We start from the raw sequence: 22,069 nt of genomic DNA on the forward strand, positions 1-22,069 counted from the left end.
TTTTTTACTAAGCATGGTGTCACTATAAAAAGAATGGCTAATATTGGTGTAAAGTTGGATATTTTGAGCAACGATATGAAGGATTTACAGTTAAGAACTGAATTGATACTGCTTCTCTGAGGTTTTAGGATTTCATGTTCCCTTTTTTGAGACTACCACAGATTTGAGGAAAAACAGACCGGTACCCTTTTTTGGATGTGAGAGAGTCGGTAGTAGATTTAAATGATAGTCCATCTTACAACCTCTACCCATATTCTTCAATTGATATTGTTATCCATATGACAATGGATACTTCAAACTTGAAAAGCTCTATAGAAAACCATAACACAAAATAAATTATTTCCAGTTTGACTAAATGTCTAAACAAAATAATTACCTAAAAAGCTTTTACCCTCTTCCACAGAACAAGAAAAGTAAAAACACTCTTCCTATAAATGGATAAAGAATATATAATGAGAGGATGATGAAAGTTTCTGATATAACTCTTACCAAAACATTAGTTCTCAGATCACAGTTGAAGAATAGCAGGCAAAAAAGGATATGCTATATATTTAAAATGTACTTACATGTAATAAAAATTGCTTTCCATAGGTATACCAGAACGCCAGCTTTTTTTTTTTTAACCTGAGTATGTTAAGATTCAGAACATAGTCTAATCAGTAGAAAAATGTGGAGCTAGGATGAAAACATAGGATGTTCAATATATTAAATTCTTTTTTAGGAAAAAAAATAATAGGAGAAAGCCATATTTCTTAAACAATAAGCAATTCAAATGCAAAGACAGTCCATATCTTCCTCTAAAAGGCAATGAGTATTTGTTCACTTATTAGCAGATGCCTATAATAAAATCTGTTCTCACATACCCACATAACCTGATAATTCTGAAATAACCTAGATTAATTTTATTAAAAAAAAACAGGAATATGACCCAACTAACTTCATAACAGCAGATAATATGCCCCATCTGCAAATCATCTTGCTGTATGTTATCTGTGTTTTATCATTTCTAGTACCTGTCTGTGCCTGATATGGGACTCTCAGACACATTAGCTGGATGGAATGTTTCACTTGACTTCAAAAACATCAACTGATATATATGCACCCCTAAACTATATTTAAACAAATAGCTCTTGGATCAAAGTTTTAGTTGTACCGCACTACTCTTTTATATAATGCTGTTTGTAAATAGTAAAAAAGTGTGTAGCAATTGTCTCACAAGAGAATTATTTCAAACTTAGATATATAATCTAACAAAACTGGAAAGTACAGGAAATATTGAAAGGGTTAAAGCCAATGTTTATTAAACCTTGTTAGAAGGAAAATTCATTTATTCCAGTACCTATTATATTAATTGAAAGGAAATTATTTAAAACATCACTAATTTCTTCAATACAAGATATACAGCAATTTCATTAGGGGTCACCACCCAATAATTCCTAAAAGTCAAATAGAAACAGACATTAAAATCTCAATAATGACACCAAAATATATCATATATGTATTTAAAGTAATATACTTTAAGACCCTATAAAAGAAGGATTTGCTAAGTATGTTAATATATTTTAAATGTATCCTTACTTAAAAAAAAAAAACTCTGTTGCTTTCTGCTCCTAAAGAAAAAATATCCAACAGACAGCATAATATTCCTACTGAATGTCACCTCTTCAAGGTATTCAGTTAGTGAGTTCATTATAGAATAGAATCAGCTGAAGGTATAGATATAGATACTACTTTATTATTTAATATATTCTATACTTATCTTTATAGTATAATGCTGAGTGTTGTAGTTATACAATATAGTATTGTAGGAGTTTGTATCATGTTCCATAATAATAAACTTATAAATATTTCTTCTTTTAAAAAAAAAATACAATCTAAGAGAAAGTTCCTTTTCATTACTTCTAAAACATAAACTAAGAACAATAAGCAGGATAAATTATAAATAAAAAATATATAGTTTTGCCACTATAAGTAAAGGAACATGGTGGGAAAGCAGAGAAGAAAGGAGGTGTTGGTGGTACATGAGAAAAGTGACAGGGGATGTCAGTTTGCCTAAGGAATTAATGACCTATCACTTGTCTAGATCCTGGTTTCTTACTGCCTTTGGTCATAAACTAGATCTAATATATGTGATGCATAATGCTTGCTTTCGGAGTCTGAAGGTTGTGGGTTTTTTTTTTTTTTTTTGGTTGTTTATTGTTGTTCTTGGTCTTGTTGTTCTTGTTGTTGTTTTAGAATAGGAATAGCCCCTCTTTATTTATGAGGTTTTCAAAAATGTAGGAGAAAAAAAATCTACATGTCACTTGGCCTATTATCCATGTGCTCACATGTGTGTATTCCGGAAGATATTCTCTAAGTATATAGACAATTCATTTCTGATCTGGTAGAGTTTTTAAAAATTCAGTCATAAGTTTTCCTCTACCAAAAGAAAATGAAATACTTCACTGGTTCAATAAAAAGCAAACACAACCAAATAAACTGTGTCCCCCACCTCCCACCAGACAGGTGCCCTCTTGCTTCCATAGAAAAGGTAACACTATCCCACTAAACTTGTGCAAGATTTAGGATGTTTCCTTGTTTGTTTTAAAATAAAGAGAATTTTCTAGTAAGTATCAGACATAACTGAGTGGCACAGGAGCAAGGGGAGGAAGGAGACTAGTGAAAGTATCTAATGTTGAGGGTTGAATTCCACAGTTACTGCACAGGGTGAAAGAGGCAAGGTCATGTTCATGGTTATAGAAATCTGGTCTCCACTAGAGAGTATAGGCTACAGCTGACCTGAGGCTGGGGTCTGGGAAGCTAGGTAGGAAGTTCAAGCACTTCTGGGTACAGAGGCAACAAGGCACTGCTCCTAAGAATCCCAGGCTGAACAAGAGTGATACAGGAAGAGCCAGCAGATCTTTCCAGGCTTGCCCCACAGTGAACACTAGCAACCCCAAGCGGCTAGGCCTGAAGGGGGAAAACAGAAGCTGCAATCTGGGCACAGAAAACTCTCAGACCTCTAGCGTGGGAGTAGGAGGAAGCACACAGACATGTGAACAGTCCAAACTAGAAGCCTAAAGCCCCTACCCAAGCCAAGATACAATGTCAAGCCTGGGCTGGTCCTACAGGACTAGTGCAGCATAGAGGGGCACTAGCAGACCTCCCCCATGGAAGAGTTATGGAAAAGATGCATACTGCCAGATCTTACTCTGCATCTCCTTTTCTCATTCAGTCTGTAGCCTGCTGCTGGCATCCCATTTACCCCTCTAACCAGCAATGCCCCCACCCCCAACTGAAAAAGAAAGAGAGGAAGCAGGAGGAGATGGGGGAGAAAAAGAGGAGAGAAATCAAAGACATGACTACACTGTCACAGTCTTCCCTGGTGCCAGGGCCTTCCAGGGCTGTGCTGCTAGGTTCGGTCTTTCCTCGGGAATCCTGTAGCCCGGAACATATTAGAGTGGACCAGTTCCGCCAAGCCCGTGCCTATGGGCCTCAGGGATGAGGTGCTGAGTGGGCAAGCTAATTATACTTGTGGCATTTGGGCAGGCGACCGTCCAGTGACACCTTACCTTATGAGGAAACGTCAACCCCAGCAACTGTTCAAAACAAAATGCCATCGCGGGATCAGCTTCGCCGGCTCTTGGCCGGTCCAGGATTGCTTTTCCCACAGCCTCTCGCACTTAGCGCAAAAATGTGGCCTGGGGAGGCCAGCTGTGGGCGGGCGGGCGGACTGGCCCGGGGTGGGGGGGACAGGCGGGGCGGTCCTTGCCAGGTGTCCGTCCTGTCCCCCCTCTCCATGGACCAGCTTGCGGACCCGACCACTTGACCTTTTTATTCACCAAACCCACCTCCTAGAAATAGACTGGGCGGGGCTGTATCTGTTCTCCTTGGGACGGGGGGAAAACCTGGGCATGTGACTATAAAGGGCAGAAGACAGGAGACCCTGGGGAGGCGGGGGAGAAGGGCACGCTCACATCCCGACTCCACTGGGCTGTTGTCTGGGCCACCCCGCCAGGGCCAAAAGCCTGGCCGCCGAGTACGCGCCGGGGTCCAGCGCCCCGGACAGGGACGTCATCCGAGAGCCCCATTGACAGTGCAGCTGGAGGTCCCGAGCCCAGCCCAGTTCGCCGCAGCCCCGGCTTCGGGCCATCTCGAGACCTAAACTTCAAGCACGGCCCTCAGAGGAGGTCACACACACAGAAGCAGCCGGGGACAGCCCATCTCGTTAACAGCCCAGCCCCGCCAGCACAGTCGAAGACTTATTTTTAGTCCCCAAATAGGGGCAGCACTCAATATCTGGTAATTCATACAAACAAACCTTTTCAAACTTGGTCAGCCTAAGAGAGCTTAAATAAAACTCAAAACACGCAGGCAACAACCACCTTTTATCTGCTCGGAACACACCAATTCTCTTTTTATCTGAAAGCTCCGCAGAGCGCCCGGGAAACGGAGCTAATCTAGCCTCTGCAGCCGCGGGCCGCTCCTCCCGGAGCCAGAGCACCAACCCAGCAGCCTTAGCACAAGCCCCTTCCCTCCTCTGACGGGCCCTTTAAGGGAGAGGGAAGAAAGCAGCTCCCCCGGGAGTAACCAAGCTCCGGCTGGACCCCGGGCGGGTGGCAGCACCGCCCCCGGGCCTGGGCCGAGCCTCAGAGCCGCGGATCTCGGCCGGTCCACGGAGAGGACTGCCTGCGGCAGGGCCTGGGCAGGGCGCCGAGGAGGACGGAGGGCGCCGGCAGGGCTCAGGGACCCGCGGTGGGAGAGCGCGGGGCGGGGAAGGTACGAGCCGGCGACCGTGCACCGGGCCGGCGGACTCCGAGGCCGAGCCCGCACCGCGCAGGGCTGGGCGGCCCCTGGGCGGCCCCTCACACACGCCCCCGCCGGCCCAGCACTGCTGCCCTAGAGTCCCTAGCAAAGAGGACCACAGATTAGCACTTGGGTTTCGGATTGTCTTGGAGTTCGGTTTGTTTATTCCTAAAAAGATCGTAAAAAGTCACCTCCAAAAATGGGGGAGGGGGAGGAAGGGCGAGAGCGGAGGGAACTGGAGGCGACTCGCGCAGGGTCCCGAGAAAGTTGCGGCGGAGCGGAGGTGGGGTGAGGGTGGGAGAAGGGAGCGGCCAGGTTTTCTAGCGATCCGGGTTTTCTTTATGAACTCCTCGCGCTGAACTTCACCCCGTAGGAGAGCGCCGCGGAGATCCTCGACTCTCGCCCGCCCTCGGCCAGCGTCAACCCCACAAATAGCCAAAGTTTTCAAACCAAAATGGGGGGTGGGGTGGGGAGGACGTTAAGAAACCCAGAGACCCAACTGGTCCTCCCGACCTCCCGCACCCCGACCGAGCCTGGCTAACACTGAAGCGCTCCGGAAAACTGCGGTGTCGCAGTCAGTCACACGGCGATCAACACAACACTTTTCAAGAAAACAAAATATTCGCTGGGAAACTTACTTTGCATTTAGTCTCTATTCTTTGGGGGGATGCGGTTTAAGTCGGCTTGTAAAGGAAAGTTCGTTTTGTCCAGGTTGGATATTGTCTACTTATGGATCAGCCCTTGGGTGAGGGTTTATTTTAATTTATGGCTTATGCATTCTTTTAAGGTCGATTTACATGACCTCCGGCTACAACTAAGACAGCCGCGGAGGGCACTCCAGTCGTCAGTCGGCCAAACCCACAATTAAAACAGCCCTCCCCCTAGTCTTGGTGTGACTAGGACTCTCCCCGGGTAGGCTGGTCGCCTGCTTTTCTCTTTTATTCTCTCTCTTTATCTTCTTTCTTCACTTCTCCTTTTTCCTTCCTTCCTTCCTCCCTTCCTCCCTCCCTCCACCTTCCCTCCCTTCCTTCCTTCTTTATGTCTTTTTTTTAATATCATGAAATAAGATGTGATATCAGTTTGAAACTTTCAGTATAACTTTCTCTAAACCCGAGCCTGCAGCGATAACAAGATAGAACAGCGCTCACAAAGCCCTCAGGATGCTGCCCTCTTGTGGGTGCAGGGGGCATTACCACCCAGCGGTCCCATCTGAACCCTCAGAGCACACACGCATTTGCTTACACAGGAGAGAGAGAGAGAGAGAGAGAGAGAGAACTACACACGCAGGCACATAAGCTTCCTCTATCACACAGTTGCGCAAACTTCAATGAAATACCTACCTCAAACTTCACGGAGACTTACAAATTCATTCTCTAAGCCACCTGACTTCTTTTTCATATCACTCCCAGTTACACAGATTAGAACATCTATACGGGGAGGCGGAGGAGGAGGAATAAGGTGGGCCGAGAGGGCGGACAGATTTCCGGACGAATACTTAGGATGGCGATAACAGCTTTCTGTTGTCAAAGGTTGCGTTGTCTGTCTCTCTCTTCCCTGCCCTTTTTGCCTTAGTGTCCTACGCACAGTTATCTACAGCTACAACATGTGTTTTCTCGGAGTGGATTTTGGGGGTGGGGGGTGGCAAGAAAACCAGAAGCCCGCCACGCAGATCTGTCACCGCCTCCGGAACAAGGCACAACTCTCCGAGAGGGGGACGCATCCTGGGGATCCGCGCGTCCACCAGCGAGCGGCAGACGCTCGGGCCCCTTTCTCAGCCTCTACTCCCCCCCTCTGCGTCGGCCCCGCGGAGCGCCCTCCTCCCGCTCCTCCTCCCCTCTCCCCTCCCCAGCCAAGTACGGAAACCCGCCCGGGCTGGGCAGCCGCCTCTCCGGCAACCCGCGCCCTCGCAAGGCTCCGCGCGCTCAGCTCGAGTCCCTCCGCCTGCCCTACCCCAGCCCCTCAGTCCCAGCTCCGGGAAACTAACCCCGAAGCGGCCCGGAAGGGCAGAAGCGGAAGGCACCCGGGGCCGGCGGCCCGACCCGGGGCGTCTGCCCCCTGCCCCCTCCGACTCCCCAACAGGTAGCTCACAAACGGGCCGCGCGCTCACGCTCTGCCTCCCTCGCTCTCTAGATCGCTCGCTCCGTCCCGGTTACCTGGGCGGGCTCCAGGATGGTACCGCACGGGAGGGCTCCTTGTGCGCTGCGCCGCGGGAGTAAACGGCATTAAAGAAAAAGGGAAAGATACAAATAAAAAAAAAAATTAAGGAAGGGGAGTCGATGCTAGGTCAATTAGCATAGCCCGGGGAGCAAGGGAGCAGAACCCCCCAGCGCTGCGGCCGGCACAACCCGTTAACTCAAGTCTGCGGGGGTGTCCCGCCCCGGGCGGGGGGAGCGCTGACCCGCAGAAGTTTGCTGCCGGGGTGCCAGGAGGTGCGCGCAGAGCGGGGTGACTAGGGGCTTCCCCCTTGAAACAAGTGAAGGCGATGGTTAGTGCTGTCAATCTTGGCAATCAGTGTGAGCGGCCATGTCGTAAGTATTCAAAGCATTTCCCGTCGTGCAACATCAGAAAGTGAGTGGCCAGGGCATTGATCTGAGCGAGGGAGAGGAGGCAGGGCTCCCCTCCCAGACAACACAGGCAAGATGAGACAAGAGGCGAGGGAGGCAGCGAGCCAGGCTGGGAAGCTGGGAGGGAGGGGGAGGGCCGGAGGAAGAAGAAGGAGGGAAGAGCGGGAGGCAAAGGCAAGAGAGAACCGGAGAGGGCAGAGATCGGCGTGAGCGGAGGTTGAAATTGGAGAAAGCGCCTGGGAAGAAAGAGTGAAGCAACTACTGGGAGAGAATTGGAAGGGGACAAAGAAGAGAGTTGGGGTCAGAGGAGAATAGAGACAAGTATTAGATGGGAGAGAGACTGGGTGAGGAGTAAGGGACCAAAGGGGGACTCTTAGGGCTGGGGCTGCTGGGAGGAGGAGTCAAGAGGAAGGCAAACTGCAGTGGGGCAAAGGTAGACTACTGCAGAGGAAGAAAGCAAACTGGAGAAAGGGAAGAAGGCAAGTGGGAAGGGAAAATGTAGGGGTGCTAATTTGTGTTTTGAAAAAGTTATGTGACAGCGGAGGAATGGGCTGAATATTAATAAGTACTGAGATACACAAGTGGACCACAAAAGTTAGTCACAGGAGATAGAGTGAGAAAGGGAAGGACCAGGGCTGAAGCCGACCAGGAAGAGGGAATGATGGGTGAATATTAGGATGAATAATAAGAAGGATGAAAGAAAATGAAAAAGGAAAAAGAAAATGAAAAAGAAAATGAAAAAGGTCAAAGAGAGATTTAAAAAGAGAGGCAGGAACCAGAAATAATGAAAACACACCAGTTAATAGAATCTCAGTAAATGGGGGAAGAGAATTTTATTTAGAAAGAAGGAAGAGGAGGAATCGGAGGAAAAGAAGAAAAAGCAATTGACATAGGAGATCTTTAATATATGTAGGTGGCATGTTCTGGAGACCATGTGAGTATGGAGTTTATGGGTTAAAATGGTTAGAAATAACAAGACACGTACAGACTACCAAAGAAAAATTATACCTTTACAGCAGTAAATAAAATAATTCCACATTTATTATCTGGATAAGTTTGTGATGTGTGAAAATGGGTGAGTGATATATATGTATAACCTCAACTTTGTAGAGGAAAAGATCTAGAGCTACAATTTCAAGAGGGTGGCTTGGAAGTTGTAGAAGAGGAAAAGAGTTTCTGTCACCCTGAACAGCATGTAAAAATGCATGTAAAATATAGGAAATTATATAATAAAAGTCACCCCCCCAAAACCCACATAAATTGAAGATTCTCTTTGATGCCAGTGTAAGGTAGATAAAAGATTTGCAAGGGTACAGAATGGCCTAAAGGAGCAGAGACCTGGAAATTTATCTTAGGGCACACAAGCTGAGGGACCGAGAGGGGAAGGAATAATTGTAGTGTCAGTTAGTAGAGATGCAGAGTAAAAGAGATAGATGAGAAAACCAGCTCTGACAGCAGTAGACACAGTGTTCTCTGGAGGCAGAATGCATCAGGTGAAGTTGACCTGCCTTAACCCAGGCCCAAAAAACAGACTAGATTTCAGAAACTGAAGTTAGTGGAGAGTCAAAATTACATCAAAATTAAAAGCTGGAAGAGAGGTTCTGACATACCCACATAACTACTGCAGACATCTGTGGAAGAAAAGAAATCCTTACTATATAGCAACTGATACGAGATGACCACTTTGAGACACTTCATAAACAGGGACTTTGTGGAAGAAATATGCACCAGGAGAGATGGGACAGGAATTATGACTAAGTCAGAAAATTCAAGGCAATCTTAAGTTGCCAAGACTTTGAATAAGATTTCCCACTAATTGATTAAAATGATAAAGGGGAGAGAGCCTCACCTTCGTTACATTAACTTTTTAAAAAATGGAGAGAGTAACCAAACACAGAAAATGGAATGAGCTGAGATGTCAGTCATATATTGGCTTCTTAAAGTATATTTTATGTTTGGTTTCATATGAACTCAAGACAAGAGAGGAAAAAGAAACAAGGGTAAGGATGAGCTTCTTAGATCAGTGGGACAGAAGGAATAGCCAGATGCTTCTATCCCAATAGGAAATAAGATGTTTGAGAACTGGGAGTTTGGGGACTATGAGTTAAAAATGACTTGATGACTGTGGGCTGAAAAGACTACTAGTCTCCAACAAGAAATTTTGTGTTCCCATAGCCCACTGCGACTTTCAGGACTAGAAAGTCTACCTCCAGGAGCCAGAGCCTAGAGGCCATTAAAGAGGATGCCTAGCACCTTGCAGGCAGTTCCTCCCACCCTGTGGTTCCCAGAACTACTAGGCCTGCCCCTTGACCTGCAAGGCCCAAGGGACAAACCTAGACCAGTGCCTCTAGCCTAGACATGGGCCAAATCTTTCCTAGTGTTTGTTTTTTTGTTTTGATTTTGTAAATGAGAGAAGCCAGGCCCAGCGCTGTGTTCCAGAGTCTCACACTACTTAGCCGCCTGCCCCAGAACTCAACCATAGGGGCAAAAAAAAAAAAAAAAAAAAAAAGAGAGAAAGAAAGAAAAAGAAAAATCTCCCCAAAGCCTAAAGAGGTCAAAATCGAATGACCTGTCCTAAATGTCTGCAGAGCTGGGGCAGAGAGATGAGGGGGTAGTTTCAGTCCCAAAGCCTGAATCCTCATGGAGGAGCCACCGAGGGAGGTAAAACATCCGGGACGGAAACGCTGGGATGCGACTGGGTCCCTCAGAGTTGCTGCGACAAGTCTGGCTTTTCAAGCACCAGCGCATCTCTCTCTTTAAAATTACACAGCATTTGGAGATCTGGGGGGTTCGACTGACCCCGCCAACCAGATGCAGGCCACTGGCGGGAGGCAGAAAGTGGAGAAAGGCGACATTACCAAGATCTCCGGAGTCCAAGGCCCTAACTGGGCCGCGGTGGACCTTCCGGCTTGGAGCGGCAGGAGCTCTCTTTAGATTTTACCTAATAAACTGATAACTAAAGTATATTGATAAGGCGGAAACCCGAAGCTGGTCACAACATTGATCCCTAAAGCTAAAAAACTAAAGTTTGGGGGCTCCGTGCTGCCCTTCAGGCTATGCATGGGATGACACGTGGCCCTGGGGGCGGGGGGGGGGGGTGCACCCTAAGGGTTTCCTTTCAAGCCTCCAGCACGACTGTACAGCGCTGGGGGCGAGCGGAAAGCGCTCCAGCGGGTTGAAGTGCCGGGCTCTCCACCTGGTCCGCACTGGCCTGCGGGCTCCGACAAGTCCCATAGGCAAAGTAGGACACCCAAGCACCTTTCGACCAGATCTTGGCGCACTCGCACTCAGGCTCACTTGCCCTGGGGGTCGGAGCTCCGCAGCGCGAGAACCCTGGGCGCTGAGCTAGGGGAACAAGGGAGGGGAAGGGGGGGAGAACGCGTGGAGGCTAACTTACCTGCCGCAGCTCTCGCTGCCTCGGTGCAGTCCCGGTGTCCCTGCGCACAGCAACCAGCTAAGGCAACACGGCTTTGCTAAGTTTGGCCTCGCACCTCCAGAGAAGAGGCGCGAACCCGCAAAGGCAAAGCGTGGGCAGTTCCTGGAGAAAGGTCCGCCTGAACTTGGGAAGGGCAACGCACTGAATTCTGCTAAAGAAGTTAATATTTAAAGCACCCACGCAAAAAATCATAACGACTGTTAAACCCTCGAATTCTCGCTGTGGAAATCTCCTTACACCAGCCGGGCGAACAATTCGGAGCTACATCTTAAGGTCGCTAACTTCTTTCATGAAGGGCTTTACGGCTACTGTATAAATAGGACAAATATAAATGTCTTTACTTCCAAAACACGGGGAATGAGAACTTTACTGAAACGAAGAATAAGTGAAACAGTATAAAAACCCCAAAAGGAAGAGTTGAAAACTTTAATTAAAGCACGGAGAAAAGTTTTAGCAATTGGTTTTCTGAAACAGGGATAACACACATAACAGCACCTCGGTAGCCCCCTGCACTTCATTTAAGTTTGGTGTAACCAAATAACCCAAACTCCCAAATAACAGTGCCCTTGGGACTCTACCTCAAAGAGGTCGGAACTCGTGTTTCCACAACAAAAGCAGAAAACAAACTGTGAATAATGCTCTGTGTTCTTTAAGACATCATGTTATATAAAAGGACAAGGCATTTTCCCTGGACTTTAAGTGGCTAGACAATAACATGAAATTTCATTTGAATCTGCGCGTCCTCCTGTTGGGAAGACCACAGCGGTGGCAACAGTAGCAACAGCACCGTCACAAAGGAGGTGGGGGTAAGTGGTAAGAATGCATGAACTTTTTTCAGAGAAAAATAAAGATAAATCAAAAATAAGTTTTACAGACATGGCTTTCCTGGCTTAGGAAAGTTAATTTTTAAATGTGCGTCTGCTGTCTAAGGTGCAAAGCCGAGCGAGGGGAGTGCGTGGCTGGAATCTGCATGCTGATAAGAGAAGGCTGATGTACTTACAGTGACAGAGGGCAGGCTGCGGGAGAAAAGCTGTTTGTGTTAGCCTGCGAGTTACCCAGGGCTGCAGTGAGAGCAGAAGGGAGGAGTGGGAGTGCCAGTCTGCGTACACCTTCACCGCGTCTCATTACATCTGCCAGCCTCTCTCTCCCTCTCTCTTTCATTTCCACATTCCCTTTGTTCCTGAAAAAAAAATCTACACGTCACATCAGAGTCCCCAGATGCAGTCTACACCAAAGAAAAAAAATGAATAATTCAATCAAACTGTGCATAGTCTCTAAGGCAATAAATCTATTGCACTTAAAGAAACGAAGGGTAATTACCACCGTGGAATTAGAATAAGGCCAAAGACCCGAGATGTCGTTGAGTCTCTGGGTAAACTCCCCGGTCAAATAAAGTTTCATTTATTTAATCATTTTGACATCTCAAATGGAAAGTCAAAGAAAGATTTTTAACTTATTTTAGAAAGATATTCACTTCTTTTTAAACACATTTTAAAAGGAGGGGTGGGGGAGGGAGAAAAAGCCTAGGGCATACTACCCTACTCAAAAGGCTCCAGAGGCAGCAGCATAGACTAGGCACAGACACAAACCAAGACAATGTGTCCGTGGAGCCTGTCCAGGGTCCATTCCTCCCCCCTCACACACACACACACACACACACACACACACACACTCCACCCTCCTCCACTCCCCACTAGTCAGAAGAGGATCGCCCTCCACTCTCACCCGCCGCCACCGCAGCTCAGCACGAGGGCAGCTGGAATCTGGGAACCTTACCTGAAGCACCAAGACCTAAGAGAAATCGCGCTTCCCTGCCACCAACACCCCATGCCAGCCCCATGCACCCCTCCAAAGTCCGGTAACCATCTACTTCTTCCATCTGCCTATAAGAAACTGTAAACGGGATTTTCCCCCACACGATTGAATGGAAGCTCTGTACTGTACCGACTTCTGGATTTGCCCTGGGTTGAGTTTAGGGAATGTCTGGAAAGGGAAAAAAAAAAAAAAAAAAAAAAGGAGGAAAAAAGGAGGGGGCAGCTAAGCCTTGTCCAAGTTAGTCAGAAGGCTGTGTTAGGCAGGAAAGAGGCTACGGAAGAAACAGCTGGGATGCAGACTGGCTATGGATATCTCAGTTCTAGGAACCGTGTCCTTTCGTCCCGGAGGTAAGACTTTGTGACTGTCGCACGTTTATTCTTTCGCTGTCTGTGCCTCTCTTCCCCACCCCCAAGGACCCCTCCCACTCGGGTCACCGGGCATGCACCCGTGAGAAGGGCACAGCACGACGGTCTTTATTTTCCAGATCTCTCTGCTCATAAATTGTGGGTGTCACTGAAACGAAATTAGCAAATCTTCTACCGTTGGTTGCAGCGACCAAACCCTCTGTCCCTCTGCGGGTTGCGCGCTGATCGCCGCATCTTGGGCTGCAGAGCATTTCTGCAGCCCCAGCCCGCCGTTCAGCCCGGCCTGAACGCTCAGGTGATGCTGGGGAGACTCGCGGCGTCCCAAACGGGTCCCGCTGAGGGTTTCCACCAGATCACCACCCCTGGCCGCCTCTGAGCGAGGGGACGCACGCACACATCGACGCATAGAGAGATACACACGCATTCTGACAATCTGGCCGAACTCCTCATCTAAACTCAAGTCCCTATAACCGTCAATTCAGCCCGCTTGAGAGCAGCGGGAAAACTAGGATGATACGTGGATGAACCGCGAGGGTGCCAACCTCCCGGTTTGGCTGAGCTCTGTTTATGTGCCTAAGTCGCCACCTTCAGGTCGAGCGGGAGACTGCGCCCGGCTCCCGGCTTGTCGAGACAAACCCGGCTGACACTGGCCCTGCTGCCTTTAGCGACAGCGGGGACCGCTTGAAAGGGAAGCGAGGGGAGGGCCAACAAGCAGACCAGCTGAGCGAAAAGGCCTGCTCTCCGAGACTTCGGGTAGGAAGAGTGAGGGCTGACACTGCTCGTTAGCTAAAACCAATAGCCAACAACCGAGGAAGGCGCACTCTCCCAGCAGAGTACAAAGCTCCCAGCCAAGGATTCTGCAGCTCCAAAGCAGGCGCTGCACCCGCGAAACTTCAAGCACTAACTCCCACGCCTGTCGCGAGTGGTACAGGCAACTTCGGAGAGCGAAATATCCGCTCCAGTCCTGGCCGAAGACCGAGCTCCCTTCTTGCAGTGACCTCGGCTCAACTTGGACTCCACATCCCTGGGGCTCCAGTTTCTTCTGTATCCTCAGGGCAGAAGACAGAGTGTCTCGGGGAGCGGCCAGACCCAAGGTCACTAGCAGCGGGCCCCCAGACAAGAACTGCACACCTGAAAACGCTCAGGCAACCCAGTTGCCTGCTGCAAGAGCTGGATACTTAGATCTATAGTCGCCCATTTCTCAGAAAATCAGTCCTTCTGATTGTCTAACAATGGAGTCGGTAAAACAATAATAATAATTATGTCAGAGTTTTTAAACTTTCCCACCCCTACCTCTACTGAAAATCTTTACACACTCTTTCCTGCACTCACACCTTACATTATAAGGATACCAGGCTTAGGAATTCCCTCCCTAATCCTGAAATAGCCTGTGGTTGTTCTTTGTTATGCCTGGAAACTGCCAGGCATCAATCTGCAAACCCACTCTAAGTCCATCCTCTTTGGTGAACTGTGCCACAGGGGTGAGTCTGTCTTCCCTATCACCTGGGTACACAGACATTCTTTAAATGTAATACTTTATCAAAGGAGAGGAAGAATATTTTTATTTAACTCAAGAAAAAGGACACTCAGGAACTATCTTGTGTTACATGAGGCCGTAAGTCACCGGGGGCCTTCACTATTTTGATCAGCGTAGTAATAATAATAATAATAACTAATTAAATAAATACATTAAATTTTAAAACAAGAACCACAGCAACCCAGTACTAGTAATGGACAAGAAATATCTTTTCAAAGAGAGAGAGGGAACAGGCCCCGAAGCCAAACCCCTATTCCCTGGTTTCACTCCACAGCCTAGCAAATTAACATTAGATCCTCCTCCACTCATGTAGAAAGCCAAGTGTCTGAATACAGTACTGAATTTTCCCAGGGAATCCCAATTATAGAAACACCTGTGCTAAGTAATGCTATTCTAATCCACTATGAAAACCTTAAATATATAATAGCTCTCAAATCATCTTATTTCTTAGTTGCATTGGGGTGGGCCAACTTCATGGAAGAATATTAGACTCATACAATGCCCCCAGAGCCTTATCTTACAGGGGCCTTGGTTTTACCATACATAATCCTGGCAGTTCATCTTCTCTTAAGTGAAAGGGATATACACATGAAGCTTAATGTAACTGCCAGAAACTAAGCGTGGGTAGAAACCTCATTTAAAGAAAAATCAAATCAAAGACCAGTGACTACGAAACTGGAACACATGGCATGTAGGCAGCCAGGCACCAATTCCATGATCTTTAAATCAAAATCCTAGCAACATGGAAGTTGTCACTATTTGGCATATATTTTTCTTTACTATAAATAGAATGTCAATGGCAAAAAATAGAATGAAATAAAACCACCATAAGAAGAAATGTGGTAGAAACCAGAAAATATAAACCTCTACCAACTCCCCTTCAAACATACATATCAGAACTAATATTTTGAAATGCCAGACCTAATGTTTTTAAAATACTATCTGAAAGAAAATTATTTATTAAAGTACTGATTGTTTTATAGCTTAAGGCTGCCAAAACTGCCACTAGATGAAGAGTGAAGATCTAGATGAAAAGTGAAATTTTTTTTTTGAAAAGTGAAATTTTTATCCAAATGTTTGTCTTAAAATGAAACACTGAATTATTTTTCTAACTAAAAGTGATCTAAATAATTATATAGGTAAACATGAATATCACAAAAACCACAGAAAGGAAAAATATGATAGAGTTACAGGATGATTCATCCACAGAAATAACCTTTATTCACTAAAATTCAAAGTATTTGTCCCAATAGCATCCTTCTGAGATATCATGTTCTTTCCATTATTAAGTACTCTTGTTAAAGCATGTGCATTCCTTCATATGTGCTTCTCTTCCCAACACATACCCCTTCCCAAATCTGAGGTTTACAAACACTAAGATGACTACCATTTCAGTCAGTATACACTTTAGCCACACTAGAGACATTTGATAAATCCTACAGTTCCATTCCAGTGCCTAATAAAAGACAAGCAAGGGACACAAAAATAATGGTGTAAAACTGCTCACTGATAAATAACAAACAATAAAATAATAATTTACTAATATTACTACTCTTTAAATGTTTGATAATTTACTTCAACAATTATAGGCTTTCTGTATTATTATGTTAGCACTGGTTTTTTAAAAAAAAATTAACTTAACTGAATTCTCTTAATTTTAAAATTTGTTACTTAAAAATCTTTCCCAAAATCCTAGATTGCTATTTTTAAATTTTCAAAATAGAGGATTTCTTTTGTGTGTGTGTTTTTAAATATCACAATTATGTTGAAGACTTTTGCTTGTATTCCACATTTTTATTCACATTTAAATATTTATTGAGTGCCTACTATGTGCAAAGCAAATAATTAAAAGTGTGTTACTTAAGTATCTATCTTTTGCACTTTTATGACTTAATAAATACTAATTAAAGTTTCACATCTACAGAAAATTATTTAATATGCTGAAAATTAATTTTTACCAACTATGCCAGCAGAAGTATTCTGTTCAGTATAAGTATATTTGATAATTGCATATGATGTTAATTCATTTTATTTGGTATGTACTGTTTAAATTACCTTATATATTTTTACTAACCACTTACAGACATTTCTAAAAGTTCTTCTGACTTATCAAAATGTATATCTAAAAAAAAGCTTTATTTAAAAACAATCTATAGTTACAATTCAATTCCAAATAACATATTTTATGTATTCTACTTTCAAATCAGTTCTAAAAGAAACTTCAAACTATATCTTCAAATCAGTCTTTAAGTGCAATGCAGAATTATTCCATAACTTGCTAGTTTTAGGTCTCTAATATGTATCACAATCATACATGTAAGATAAAGATATTATCTACCTAAAGGCAAACAAACAAATGAAAGCAAAAAAAAAAAAAAAAAAATCAGCGTTCCAAGTATCTGGATGTTTGCAATTATTTAAATAGCTCATTCAATTTTATTGAATTTTTAAGTTCTCAACAGGATGTTTTGCATGAGGTTTGAATAATAAGAATATTTTATCTTTTTAATGGGGGAGGAGGAGAGACAGAAACATTGAGAATCTGCAACAATGATCATCCTCATGCTAATTCATGTCTGTTTAAGACAACAATAAGTGAAAAGCTTCACTTATTCACACTTAAAGTTCTTGAATACTAGGTTTTTGGAGAAAATATTTAAAATCAAGAGCTCAATACAGAAACCTCTTGTAATCGTATAGACTATGTTATCAACCTACTTTCCAAGTTGATGAAGTTTAGCACTAAACTGAATATTAAGCAAATAAGTGTTAACTATGTTCACTAGAATTAGCATATTTCAGATTATAGTTTATAAATTTTTAAGAGCATCAGCATCATGATATGGTTGCCATAGAAACTGCAACAATATGTCATTTCAATTAATTTTATATGCAGTGATAAGGCCTAGTTCTACATCACTTCAATACAAGTTTGAAAAGCAAAGACTGAAAAGCGATATAAATAGCGAATAGTGAGTTTCTAATTTATACCAGTTTAGAAACTAATAAAGTACAAGCCTTTTAAAAAGAAAAATGCACAATGCATTCAAATTGCATGAAAGGACAGCAATTTAATAAAGATCATAAAATGCTTTAAAATAAATACATTCTGGTGCTCGCTTCGGCAGCACATATACTAAAATAAATACATTCTGAAAAAAGTTTTTACTAACAATCAACTACTTTACTTCTCTTAGTATTCTATACTTTTGTTACTCAGGTTCATATATAGGTAACAAAAATTATTGGTTATTACATATTACTTAATTATTAAATTATGGATGTTCTCTCTGTTCTCTAGAGATAGGTGCATTTGCTTTTACATTATGAATTCAAAACAACTGGTATAGAATTATAATATATTTTAGGGAATTATTGCAATAGATCCTTTTCACTTAGAAGGAAGACACAATGTATTATTGCAAAAGCCATCTTAGTATGTCACTACCAGAAATATTCCATTGACATTAATGGCTCAATTATTGGAACAGAAAAAGCTTATGAAAATAAAGCATGTATTTCCTAAAGAATAAATATAGCAAATGATTTGGAGCTCTTAATTAATCTGTTCTTTGGATAACAAATACTTTTTCCTTATATTTTCTCTCATTGCACATTTTTATATGGACTATGCCCAAGAAAACTCTGAAAATGATTTAAAAAGGCAAATTATATGTAAGCCTATATTTATCAGGCATCTCTTTCAGATATAATATAGCTTTTGTTGCCAATAATTTCAATTAATTACTATAAAGCAATGCCCCCAAAATATCTATAAAAATACTATAATACTAACAGTAATTTTTGGAAAAATAAATGAAGACAGTATGTATGTACTTTTTAATGGCAAAGAAACAATCTAAAGAAGAAAATGTAAACATACACAACTTATTCTTCTTGATAAGATTAAGAGGATTCCAAAGAAGCATTTAAATCCCCAGTTTTCCTGACAATTAACAATGAAAAACAGATGTTTACAAAGCTGTTTCATATGCTGTCTTAAAAGACGATAAAAGATCGTTTGTGGAGAGTAAGAAGGAAGAGCCAGATAACTGCTTGCCGAGTGTATATTTAAAAAGCATTTTCATTGGCTCAGTTATTGTTAATAGTGAAAGAAAACACTTTGTGCTGCACATACTGTATGACTGTGACTATAGAAAACTGCCATCATAAAGTCCTCAAAAACTCTTAAGATGTAATTTACAAAGAAAATAATAACACAGAATTATTTCACTTCTCTGAATGCTACATATTTGCATACCAGGACTGTGTACAATATACTCATAATGCACATTCATAATAACAAGGACTTCTTAACACTATAACTACAGTGTAAGATCTGTGCATTAGACAATCTATCCTACCAAGTTTTACTTACTGGTGTGAAAGTGTTAGTCTGAGTAAGCCAGGTGTCTTCTGTCTACGCAACTGAAAACCAACCCATTAACTACTACATCACCATGATGAGAAAATACAATGATAAACTTGAAAATTGTGTGACCCTGCAAGACAACAGCAATACTATCTAGTAGTATCTATCTAACACTATATTGGAAAATGTCAAATGAGTATTTTAAAAGTCACCTGTCATATAAAATCTTTAAAAAAAAAAAAGTCACCTGTCATAATCACAGACCTATATTACAAAAAAAATTTAAAATACAACTAATGTTTAATTGTTTTTTATATTATTTCTTGAACCAAGCACCATGCTAGGCACCTTAAAAATGTTTATGTATTTGGGCATTTTTATTTTTTGAAAATACATCTTAATAATGAATTTTCTTCATGAAGCTTTTATCTCCTGCCTACATCACAGTAACTGTGTATTTGGTATCCACTACAGGTAATAGATAAATTTTAATTATGTTTATTGTCCATATTTTTTCTTGGTTTTATGCAGCAGAGAATAAATATATCCTAATAAATAAAAATATGGTATTTCTATTGCCCATATGGGTTATTTACTAAATTTACTCCTGACATTTTCTCTATTAGTCAAGATGGAAAAGGTATTTTTGAAACAAAGAGAGGGGACAAGTACAATATTGTCATATGTACAAAATATAACAGTACCTGGATTGGCAAAAACTCAGTAAAAATATCTAATTATGAAAAACTCCTGAATACATTAAAACAATTACATTTTTAAACTAAAATTTTGTTTAATATGAAAAATGACAAGATAATTACTTGTCCTTAAAATTGTATTAAATATTCAATAACCCATAAGCATTTATTTATATGAATGTTATTACTGAAATTGAATATATTTTACTGTGAAGCTTCAATTATCTCCCAGATCACAATAAAGGAAAGGTTAATTATTTACATGAACATTACAAATATATTAGGAGCATGACATTTAAACACAAGGAACAAAAAAACTACCTTGCACCAGCAACACTTTAGTCTTGATATTATGTTAGTTTAAAAGACTGCTAAAATCACCAACAGACTTCTAATTTAATATACTAAAGTACAGTAGTATATAATAAAGTATAAAATGTGAACTTTCTCATTCTGCTTTCATCTGTGTGTTTATATTTGAAAAAGCATGCAGCCTCAATTTTTTATGAACAATATGTCATCCAAGAAACTTAACTAAGATGTGTTTTACAATTAGCAAACTTGGTTTTAGTCTGTTTATAATTAGTATTTCACAAAGTGATGCATACAACAGCTAATATTCTGCTGCTCTGTAATTTAGAGTGCTCGTGTACTACTTACAATTATTTTGTGCTATCCTTAAGTAAACTAAAAATCCTAAAATGAGATAACTAAGAACAATTTATCCAAGACAAATCGAAACATGCAAGGCATGGGTGCTAAGAAGAGTAAGAAAGAGTACTGGTATCCGGTTTCAATAAGCATATTGTTCACAATCATTGCAAGTCATTCCAAGAGACGCATTTTAAGATGCATCAGATACATTGAAATGAATTGTCATTCAACTGTCACAAAAGGCAAATACAACCTAGAAATAGTGAAGGTGTTATCTCAGATTTCCAAAGAATATAGTGTTGTACACGAAGATGATGTAGAGTATCAGACTGTTTTAATATTACGGTTTTGTTCTCATTGACTATATGTACTTAGACATTATCCTAAACAAGACACCAGCACAGTTGAATAAATCAGCCTCTAAAATAATTTGGACATTTAACTGCAGAATTTTTTTCTGACTGCTAAGTTTGTAGTGCCCTTTGACAAATCTGTTAATAATTGCATATCCTGTCATTTCTACTTCCTAAGTACTACTTCTGCATTCACTAGTCATTATCTTCTTGTCTTGTTTTCTTGTTTTAGCAAGTGAATGTTTAATTCTTATATATCATCTCTCTCATATTCCCAAATAATTTTGTAAAACTCTTGGCTAAGTCATGCTTACATTATCACACAAAGTAAATTTCATTCATGGCTGAGCCAAGTAGTATACTATAAATACATGTCATTTCTTTTATAGCTTCTTTGTTTTTCCTTATTGAAAGTCTCACTAGTAATCATCTATTAACTTTGTATGGGCTTATCATCATCACTTTTTTCACATGCTTTTGCCCATCAGTATTATTTTTCAAATTTACAAATAAATAATCTGTCTTTCAGCTCAAATTCAAACTGGCTGCCCTCCACGTCATTGAATAATGGTCATCCAGATATTTGCCCTTATGATTTCTTGTGTTGGGGCCCACATCTTTTTTTCTTGGTTTACTTACCTCACTTTATTGGAGCACATTCTCTAGTAACTTCTTTAACAAAAACAAAGCATAAGAAATAAGTTTGATTTTGTTATCTATCTGAAAAGTTATCTAGCTCTCATGACATTCAGTTGATAATTTGATTTAGTATAGAAGTCTAGGTTGAATTATCACCACTGCTATTCAACATAGTACTAGAAGTCCTCCTCTCAGCAATCAGACAACAAAAGGAAATTAAAGGCATCCAAATCAGCAAAGAAGAAGTCAAATTATCACTCTTCGCAGATGATATAATACTATATGTGGAAAACCCAAAAGACTCCAATCCAAAACTGCTAGAACTTGTACAGGAATTCAGTAAAGTGTCAGGATATAAAACCAATGCACAGAAATCAGTTGCATTTCTCTACACCAACAACAAGACAGAAGAAAGAGAAATTAAGGAGTCAATCCCATTTACAATTGCACCCAAAACCCTAAGATACCTAGGAATAAACCTAACCAAAGAGGCAAAGAATCTATACTCAGAAAACTATAAAGTACTCATGAAAGAAATTGAGGAAGACACAAAGAAATGGAAAAATGTTCCATGCTCCTGGATTGGAAGAATAAATATTGTGAAAATGTCTATGCTACCTAAAGCAATCTACACATTTAATGCAATTCCTATCAAAGTACCATCCATCTTTTTCAAAGAAATGGAACAAATAATTCTAAAATTTATATGGAACCAGAAAAGACCTCGAATAGCCAAAGGGATATTGAAAAAGAAAGCCAACGTTGGTGGCATCACAATTCCGGACTTCAAGCTCTATTACAAAGCTGTCATCATCAAGCATGGTACTGGCACAAAAACAGACACATAGATC

General features: G+C 42.0%; 1 protein-coding gene across 12 annotated transcripts in view; it reads right to left on the minus strand.

The window, feature by feature from the left end:
- The window catches only part of SOX6 (SRY-box transcription factor 6), a 607,305-nt gene extending 594,726 nt beyond the window's left edge, over window positions 1-12,579 (minus strand). For 5 of the 12 annotated variants that reach the window (XM_032360348.1, XM_032360343.1, XM_032360347.1 and 2 more), the window contains exon 1: window positions 6,126-6,365. Coding sequence is in view for 6 of the 12 variants with exons in the window: in XM_032360340.1 (XP_032216231.1) it covers window positions 11,786-11,946 (161 nt within the window). In the remaining 6 variants the exon portion in view is untranslated. Of the gene's footprint in view, window positions 1-6,125; window positions 6,366-6,938; window positions 8,038-11,785; window positions 11,966-12,561 lie in introns of those variants that run through there. The other 7 variants (XM_032360340.1, XM_032360336.1, XM_032360356.1 and 4 more) reach the window with 3 other exon arrangements.
- Between the last annotated feature and the right edge of the window lie 9,490 nt (window positions 12,580-22,069).

Source organism: Mustela erminea, chromosome 9 (genome assembly GCF_009829155.1).
Source record: "Mustela erminea isolate mMusErm1 chromosome 9, mMusErm1.Pri, whole genome shotgun sequence".
NCBI lineage: Eukaryota > Metazoa > Chordata > Mammalia > Carnivora > Mustelidae > Mustela > Mustela erminea.